Source organism: Myotis brandtii, unplaced genomic scaffold, assembly GCF_000412655.1.
Source record: "Myotis brandtii unplaced genomic scaffold, ASM41265v1 scaffold1656, whole genome shotgun sequence".
Lineage (NCBI taxonomy): Eukaryota > Metazoa > Chordata > Mammalia > Chiroptera > Vespertilionidae > Myotis > Myotis brandtii.
In genome coordinates, this window is record NW_005356070.1 from 108,965 (window position 1) to 118,719 (window position 9,755).

Sequence of the window (9,755 nt, forward strand, 5' to 3'; positions counted from 1 at the left end):
ATAACTGTAATTTTGCTACTGTTATGAACCATAATGTAAACATCTGATATGCAGATGGTCTTAGGCAACCCCTGTGAAAGGGTCGTTGGACCCCCAAAGGGGTCGGGACCCACAGGTTGAGAACCGCTGCTCTAGAGAAAACAGAACTAAGAAATATATACAGAACATCCCATCCAAGTGCAGCAGGAGATGCATTCTTGTCAAGCACACATGAGACATTCTCTAAGTAGATCATATGTTAAGTCAAAAAATTAGTCTCAAAGTTTGAGAAGAAATCACATCAAGTACCTTATCTAGTAACAATGTATGAAACTTGAAATCAGTTTTAGTTTCAATAAAGCTGGAAAATTCACAAGTATGTTCAAATTAAACACAGTCCTGAAGAATGAGTGGGTGAAAGAAAAAACTGAAAAGAGAACTCAAAAACTAAAGAGGCAAAGTGAATACAAGCACAATCTACCAAAGCTTATGTAAAAAGGCAGGAAATGCAATTCTGAGAGGAAATTTTAGAGTGATGTATTCCTACATTAATACAGTTCCTCATGTTGTGGTGACCCCCAACCATAAAATTATTTTCATTGCTACTTCATAACTGTAATTTTGCTACTGTTATGAATCGTAATGTAAATATCTGATATGCAGGATGTATTTTGGGAGGTCACGACCCACAGGTTGAGAATCGCTGGAGCGGGTAATTCAAGTCGGAATCCTATCAGTCTGTAGGCAAAGGACCTAAATAGACACTTTTCGAAAGAGGACCTACAGAAGGCCAAGAGACATAAGAAAACATGCTCAAAGTCACTAATCATCCGAGAGACGCAAATCAAAACAATGAGGTACTATCTCACACCTGTCAGAATACCAGTCATCAACAAATCAATAAACTACAAGTGCTGGCGAGGATGTGGAGAAAAAGGAACCCTTGTGCACTGCTGGTAGGAATGTAGACTGGTGCAGCCACTGTGGAGAACAGTATGGAGTTTCCTCAAAAAATTAAAAATGGAGCTCCCATTTGAGCCAGTAATCCCACTTCTAGGAATATATCCCAAGAAATCAGAAACACCAATCAGAAAGGATATATGCACCCCTATGTTCTCTGCAGCATAATTACAATAGCTAAGATTTGGAAACAGCCTAAATGCTCCCCAGCAGATGAGTGGATTAGAAAACTGTGGTACATCTACACAATGGAATACTACGCTGCTGTAAAAAAGAAGGAATGCGTACCATTTGCAATAGCATGGATGCACTGGAGAGCATTATGCTAAGTGAAATAAGCCAGTTGGATAAAGATAAATATCACATGATCTCACTCATATGTGAAATATAATGAACAACATAAACTGATGAGCCAAAATAGAGCCAGAGGAAAAAAACATTTTAGAATATAATAGGAGTAATCTTGTTATTTGCAGATTTTTAATCTTTCCTACAACTTTTGTGATATTATACTATGTTAGTACAGTTTTAGTAATATTATTACACTTAAAATCCTGTTTTCCTTGAAATATTAATTTTTATTGCATGTAATATTATATTTAGAATAGTTTTTCTTGAAATATCAATGTTTATTGCATATAACATTCATTTAAAAAAACTATTTTTGCCCTAACTGGTTTGGCTCTGTGGATAGAGCGTCGGGCTGTGGAATAAAAGGTCCTGAGTTCGATTCCAGTCAAGGGCATGTACCTTGGTTGCGGGCTCAATGCCCGATAGGGGTGGTGCAAGAGGCAGCTGATCGATGTTTCTCTCTCATTGATATTTCTAACTCTCTATCACTCTTCCTTCCTCTCTGTAAAAACCAATAAAATATATTTTTAAAAATAAATAAATAAACTATTTTCATTTACCCAATGTAGTCCTGTTCAGTATAATTTTATACTCTTTAAGAGCAGATTTTCTTCAGAAAAATAGAGTAAGAGAATTTAAATTTGAAGAATGAAATTGGTGGTCAAATTTGTAAAGCTCTTTGAAATGAAAACTAAAAAGATGAGAATTAAAAAAGAAAGAAAGAAAGCCCAAGTGTCAACCTATGAACCAGGAGGTCACAGTTCAATTCTGGGTCAGGGCAAATGCCAGTAGTGGGTTCAATCCCCAGTAGGGGGCATACAGCAGGCAGCTAATCAATAATTCTCTCTCATCCTCATTGTTTCTAACTCTCTATTCCTCTCCCCTCCTCTCTCTAAAATCAATTGTAAAGAACTCACTATAAACTTCTAAAATTAATTTAAAAAATTCAGAGCCCTAGCTGGGTGGCTCAGTTTGGGAGAGTGTAGATCTGATACACCAAGGAAGTGGGTTGGATTTTCCATCAGGGTACAAGCTGGGGGCAGCCAATGATACAGAGATGGGTGGAAGAGCAGAGCAATATCTCTCTCTCACTCTAAGAGCAATACATAAATATTAAAAAATAAATTCAGAAAAGTTACAGGATAAAACATCAACATACAAACATTAGTTCCATTTCTAGTATATGTGCTGCTGAAGCGAGCATGATTAGTTCCATTTCTGAACACTAACAATGAATTCTTTGATAAACAAATGAAGAAAGGCCCTGGTCAGTATGGTTTGGTTGGTTGAGCATCTTCCCATGAACTGAGAGGACACCAGTTCTATTCCAGGTCAGGGCATATGCCCAGATTGTAGGCAAGAATCCCAGTAAGGGGGGGAGGGGGGGGGGTCCAGGAGGCAGCTCATAGTTGTATCTGAACTGGATGTTTCACTCTCTCCCTCTCCATTTCTCTCTCTCTGAAAAATGAACAAAAACATTTTTTTAAAAACAAATGAAGAAAGTAGACAATAGCATTAAAATAAATAAAATACTGAGAAATAAATTCAACCACAAAGGTGAAAGATCTGTACATTGAACACTAGACTACAGTGATGAAAGAAATGGAAGCCCTAACCGGTTTTGCTCAGTGGATAGAGCGTTGGCCTGCGGACTGAAGGGTCCCAGGTTGGATTCTGGTCAAGGGCATGTACCTTGGTTGCGGGCACATCTCCAGTAGGGGGCATGCAGGAGCAGCTGATCGATGTTTCTCTCTCATCGATGTTTCTAACTATCCCTCTCCCTTCCTCTCTGTAAAAAATCAATAAAATATATTTAAAAATAAAAATAAAAAAGAAATGGAAGAAAACACAAAAAAGTGGAAAGATAATCCGTGTTCTTTTTTTTTTAATAAATATTTTCTTATTGATTTTAGAGAGGAAGGAAGAGGGAGAAATAGAAAGATCAATGATGAAAGAGACTCACTGATCGGCCGCCTCTCACACGCCCACCCTGGGGATTGAGCTCGCAACCCGGGCATGTGCCCCTGACCAGAATCCAAACCCGGACCCATCAGTCTGCAGGCTGTCGCTCTATCCACTGAGCCAAACCGGCCAGGGCAAAACATCCCGTGTTCTTGAATTTGAAAATGGAATATCTTTAAAATGTCCCTACTAGCCAAAGCAATCCCCAGATTAAATGCAATCTGGATGAGAATTCCAATGTCTGAAACCTCAAGAGACTTCAAATAGCAAAAGTCACCTTGAGCAACGGACCTGGTGGCATCACACTTCCTGCCTTCAATCTATCACAGAGCCAAAGCCACCAAACAGTGTGTTACTGAAATACACCCAGAAACACACACCAATAGCAAAGAACATAAACACAGGAATAAACTCAGGCACATAGGTCCAGGTAATCTTTGACCTAAACCACAAGACAGGTTAAGTAGAAAAGGATAGTTTCTTCAATGAATGGTGCTGAGAAAATGGATATTTACATGTAAAACAACAAAACTAAACACCACTGATAAAAATTAACTCAGACTGCATGAAACCATTACATTCCTCTCTTAATACCTAAAAATCCTTCAAGACAACCCAGAGAAAACACTTTGGAGATGTGTTTTGGACAAGATTTTTTGAGATGTGATACCAACCTCCAGGCAGAAAAGTAAAACCAGCAGTCCAGGCTACAACAAAGGAAAGAGCTACTTCTCAGCACAATAGCAATTAACACAATGAAATGAAAAGGCAATCTCCAGGACGATGGGAGACCATACTTGCAAATCAGGTGAACTTATGGAAGATATTGTGATTTGACTCAGATCAGCTCAGTAAAGCAAATATCAGCCCCGGACGGTCAGCCTCAGTGGATAAAGCGTCAGCCTGCGGCCCTTAGGGTTCCAGGATTGATGCAGGTCCACAGCATGTACCTTGGCTGCAGGCTCCCCCCGCCCAAATCTGGTCAGGGCGGGTGCAGGAGGCAACCGATCGACCTGTCGCTCTCCACATCTATATTTCTCTGCCTTTTCCTCTCTTTATCTCTCTCTAAAACTCAATAGCAAAATATCCTCAGGTGAGACTTAAAACATAATAAATAAATAAATAAATAAATGAGCTAATATCCAGGTATAGAAGGAAGGTCATGTCATGTTAACACTATAATGAAGGCTATGAAGAACACAATGGTTTTACTGAAAAAACTCTAAATAAATTCCTTAAAAATACTTTATCAGGCCCTAACTGGTTTGGCTCAGTAGATAGAGCATCAGCCTGCGGACTCAAGGGTCCCAGGTTCGATTCCGATCAGGGGTATGTACCTTGGTTGCGGGCACATCCCTGGTAAAGGGTGTGCAGGAGGCAGCTGATTGATGTTTCTCTCTCATCGATGTTTCTAACTCTCTATCCCTCTCCCTTCCTCTCTGTAAAAAAATCAATAAAATATATTTAAAAAAAATACTTTATCAGTAAACACTGGTAACCAACATCTGAGCCTGCCTTAAAAATAGCCACACTAGATTTCCTGAATGAAGAGTTCACCAAAACATGGAATTTGTAAATAAAATAAGAATGCAATATTTGGGAAGAACAACTAAGCAAATGCTAAAAGTCATATGCCTTAATATATAAACTGGAAAAGGAATTCAAAAGACTCATTAGCCAAAAAAATATTGTTACAATTAGGACTAGGGCTGTAGAGACAATTTTCAAAAAAATACGTACAGCCCTGACCGGTTTGGCTCAGTGGATCGAGCGTCGGCCTGCGGACTCAAGGGTCCCAGGTTTGATTCCAGTCAAGGGCATCTACCTTGGTTGCGGGAACATAACCCAGTAGGGAGTGTGCAGGAGGTAGCTGATTGATATTTCTCTCTCATTGATGTTTCTAGTTCTCTCCCTCTCCCTCTCCCTTCCTCTCTGTAAAAAATCAATAAAAAAAATAATAATAATAAATAAAAATAAGTACAAATGACCATCAGGAATATTAAAAAAATGCTTTAACTCACTAGTCAAGGTGGAATCCATTTGGCCCCCTGACACACTACCAACCACAATCCTTCCCTAAGAGTTTACCACAGCAGGTTTTGTGACTAAAGCAGTGGTTCTCAACCTTCTGGCCCTTTAAATACAGTTCCTCATGTTGTGACCCAACCATAAAATTATTTTCGTTGCTACTTCATAACTGTAATGTAGCTACTGTTATGAATCGTAATGTAAATATCTGATATGCAGGATGGTCTTAGGCGATCCCTGTGAAAGGGTCGTTGGACCCCCAAAGGGGTCGCAACCCACAGGTTGAGAACCGATGGACTAAAGGGTTAGAATAGAGCAGTACAAACAAACCCAGCCTGCCAACCACAGCAACTGCCCGGAAAAGTGGAAAAATCAAGCAATGTATACAGTCCACAGGTGAGGACAGAGTACTCCTAGAGGTGAGGGGGGGATGAGGACATGCAAAGCCAAGTCTCCAGAACCAGCCAGAGTGGGGGTCTTACCCAGGGAGGATATAAGTTCAAAGTTCTCCAGCATCACATTCAGGTACAGCTGTCTCTGACTCTCATCAAGGAGGCTCCATTCCTCCCTGGAGAAGTACAGGGCAATGTCCTCAAAGGTCACACCAACCTGTCAGAATGGAGACAAATGAAATCAGAGCTGTCTCTCTGAGAACCAGTAATCCTACTCCTTACTCATCATCCCCACCCTCAACCTCCTCCATGGCACCCCAATTTAGTGTGGACACCAGGCCCTAATGCCAGTGCAGGCTGCTCTCTCATCACAGTCCCATTAGTCACTGATATTGCCCTCAGCAGAGCAGCTGTGTTGGGAAGGGGGACAGCAGAGAAACATCATCTAAGCTCTGGGCCATGCCTGCAGGGCCCCAGCCTTCCTGCCAAGCAACACCACTGCAGTCTCCTAGATCCTGCCTCCAAGACAAAGCCAAGCGTTGTGATGGCCCTCAGCAGAGCAGCTGGGTTGGGAAGGGGGACAGCAGAGAAACATCATCTAAGGCAGCTCTGGGCCATGCCTGCAGGGCCCCAGCCTTCCTGCCAAGCAACACCACTGCAGTCTCCTAGATCCTGCCTCCAGGACAAAGACAAACCTGGGCTTATGCTTCACCCTTTAATCCTCACACCGGGTCCCCGGGACCATCAGCTCACACTTCCTCCAGATGTGCACACCACTGGGTAATGTCTACCTCCTTCCCATCTCAGACCCCAGGTTCACTCCCTCAGCTCTGCCACCTCCCTGTTCCACAGCACAGGACCTCTCTGCACTCACCCATGAACTTGGCACATGGCATCCAGAGAAAGCTTGAGAGGTTCCAGAAGGATCTGGCACAACCCCAGTTTCCTGTTGGACCCCACAGCCTGGGGAAGGCAGGGCATGCGGCTCAGAAGTCCTCCCTTCCCGTCTCCGATTTTTGACTCAATACTCACAGCCCACATCCTCAGGGAACCTCAGGTGCGAGTCACCCCCGTCCTCTCTGCCCTGCACTTGCTGTGTCCTCAGAAGCCACAACACTCCTCTCTCCCCTCCACCTTTGGCACATGGCATCCAGAGAAAGCTTGAGAGGTTCCAGAAGGATCTGGCACAACCCCAGTTTCCTGTTGGACCCCACAGCCTGGGGAAGGCAGGGCATGCGGCTCTGAAGTCCTCCCTGCCCGTCTCCGATTTTTGGCTCAATACTAACCACCCACATCCTCAGGGAACCTCAGGTGCGAGTCACCCCCGTCCTCTCTGCCCTGCACTTGCTGTGTCCTCAGAAGCCACAACACTCCTCTCTCCCCTCCACCTTCCTCACGGTCCTCCACGCGGGCCTGAGCTGCAGGACGTGACAGGCGCCCGCACCCGGGCTGTCCTGTTGGGTGTGAGGAGGCGATGAGGACCCGAAGGGACACGCACTCACCTCAGGCCTGCAACTCAGCTCGGGCGCCGCCATTGGACTCTGTGGGCAGAGCGGGGCCTGAGCCCCCGGAGAAGAGGCCGCTGCGGGAATGGCGGTCCCTGGCCCGGCCCTGATAGCGACTGGGAGCTTCAATCCCACATGTGAGCTGTGCGCGCCCCTGCAGGCTCCCACCACGGGCTGTGAGGCGGGGAGCATCACTCTCCAGCCTTCTCCACGGGACTCTGCGACCAGGAACTCCTGACCGCCTGAGAATAAAACTGAGAGAAGACAAAACCCCGCCAGGAGGCCTACCCGTCCCGCCCTACACAAGTGGCCAAGCGGAAACGCCTTTCCTGAGCCTCCATTGGCTCATCCCGTTGTCATTCCACGCCCGGCCTTCTGGGTAATGTAGTTCCTACGCTCCAAGTCCAGGATCCTGTATTTCCACAGCTCAATCCAGGACTGGATTGGGGGGCATATAGCTCAGTACACACCAAGTATACTAAGTGTCCTCCAGCACCTTCAGCGGATGTGATTTATAGGGCAAGTTTGTTTCCTGGGCACCTGTGAGGCTTCCTTTAGCTGCTGGTTTTGCATATCTTTCTTCAGGACCAGCTCTTTCAGAATAAGAGGCATTTTTTTTCTTCATTCAGGCCATTAGGCATTTGTCTCCTTCAGGCCTTATGTTGCTGGGGAACATTGCTCCTTTCTAACAAGAACTATGTTGCCTCCATTGAATCCACTAAGCAAAGTTAATGTCACAAAACAGACACTAATACTTCAGAGCATCTGCTTCTGATGCCATCAGCAGTGTCAGCTCTGCCTGGGCTGCAGTGAGGCTAGAGCAGGGGTGGGCAAACTTTTTGACTCGAGGGCCACAATGGGTTCTTAAACTGGACCAGAGGGCCGGAACAAAAGCATGGATGGAGTGTTTGTGTGAACTAATATAAATTCAAAGTAAACATCATTACATAAAAGGGTACGGGCTTTTTTTTTTTTAGTTTTATTCATTCCAACCAGGCCGGATCCGGCCCGCGGGCCGTAGTTTGCCCACGGCTGACCTAGGGCCAGGGGGAAGGGAACAATGGGGACAATGCCACTGGCTCTAATTATTCATCTATTGCAAACAATAGAGAACATGTTGAGGACATCAGAGACATGAATTACAGGCTGAATCTCTGAGGGAAGGCAGGAGAAAGTTAAAAAAAAAATCTTTAGAGGATTAAACACACACACACACACAGTCACCTGAGACTTGAGCATTTTCTTCTGTTCTCTGAAAGCAACGAGAAAGCTCTCAAAAAACACTTAAAAACACTTTATCAGAAAACACTGGTAAGCAGCATCTGAGCCTGCTGGAAAAATAGCTACACTAGGCTTCTTGAATGAACAGTTGCCAAAAACATGGAATTTGTAAATAAAACAAAAATGCAATATTCGGGAAGCACAATTAAGCAAATGCAAAAAAAATATACCTTATTATGAACTAGAAAAAGTATTCAAAAGACTCATTAGCCAAATAACATGGTTAAAAATAGGATAAGGGCCCTGACCGGTTTGGCTCAGTGGATAGAGCGTCGGCCTGCAGACTGAAGGGTCCCGGGTTCGATTCCTGTCAAGGGCATGTACCTTGGCTGCGGGCACATCCCCAGTAGGGGGTGTGCAGGAGGCAACTGATCGATGTTTCTCTCTCAGCAATGCTTCTAACTCTCTATCCCTCCCCCTTCCTCTCTGTAAAAAATCAATAAAATATATTTTTAAAAAATAGGATAAGGATGTAGAGACTACTTTCAAAACAAATACATACAAATCAAGAACAGCAGTAAAGCATATGCTTTGGTCAATACTCAAGTGGAATCCATTTGGCTCCTCGCCACACAACCAACCACAAACCCTTCCCTATGAGTTCAGTACAGCGGGTGTTGTGAATAAAGGGGCAGAAGGGAGCAGAGCAATCAAACCAACCCTGCCAACCACAGCAACTACCCAGAAAACTGGAAAAATCATGCAATGTATACAGTCCACAAGTGAGGACAGAGCACCCCCTGGAGGTGATGGGGCATAGGAAATGCAAAGCCCAGTCCCAGAAACCAGCCAGAGTGAGGTTCTTACCCAGGGAGGATATAAGTTCAAAGTTCTCTAGCATCATATTCAGGTACAGACATCTCTGATCTTTATCAAGGAGGCTCCATTCCTCCCTGGAGAAGTACAGGGTAATGTCCTCAATGGTCACGCCAACCTGTCAGAATTGAGACACTTGCCATCCTTCTCTTTACACACCTTCCCCACCCTCAACCTCCTCCAGGGCTCCCCAGTTTAGTGTGGACACCAGGCCCTAATGCCAGGGCTGGCTGCTCTCTCATCACAGTCCCATTAGTCACTGTGATTGCCCTCAGCGCAATAGATGGTTTGGGAAGGGAGACAACAGAGAAACACCATCTAGTTTGGCTCAGTGGATAGGGTGTTGTCCTGTGGACTGAAGGATCCAGGTTTCCAGTCTAATCAAGCCCACAGGCCAGTTGTGGACTCAATCCCCAGTAGGGGGCGTGCAGGAGATAGCCGATGGTTGATTCTCTCTCATTACTGATGTTTCTATCTCTTT

At 44.5% G+C, this 9,755-nt stretch overlaps 1 protein-coding gene across 11 annotated transcripts in view; it reads right to left on the reverse strand.

Annotated features, from left to right (window-relative positions):
• LOC102262868 (zinc finger protein 883) overlaps positions 1 to 7,992 on the reverse strand; it is a 61,470-nt gene extending 53,478 nt beyond the window's left edge. For 9 of the 11 annotated variants that reach the window (XM_014536821.1, XM_014536819.1, XM_014536820.1 and 6 more), the window contains exons 1-2: positions 7,175 to 7,992; positions 5,763 to 5,889 (exon numbers count right to left, since the gene is read on the reverse strand). In XM_014536821.1, coding sequence (XP_014392307.1) covers positions 5,763 to 5,889; positions 7,175 to 7,369 — 322 coding nt within the window. In that variant the 5' untranslated portion in view covers positions 7,370 to 7,992. The remainder of the gene's footprint in view (positions 1 to 5,762; positions 5,890 to 7,174) is intronic. The other 2 variants (XM_014536822.1, XM_014536823.1) reach the window with 1 other exon arrangement.
• Between the last annotated feature and the right edge of the window lie 1,763 nt (positions 7,993 to 9,755).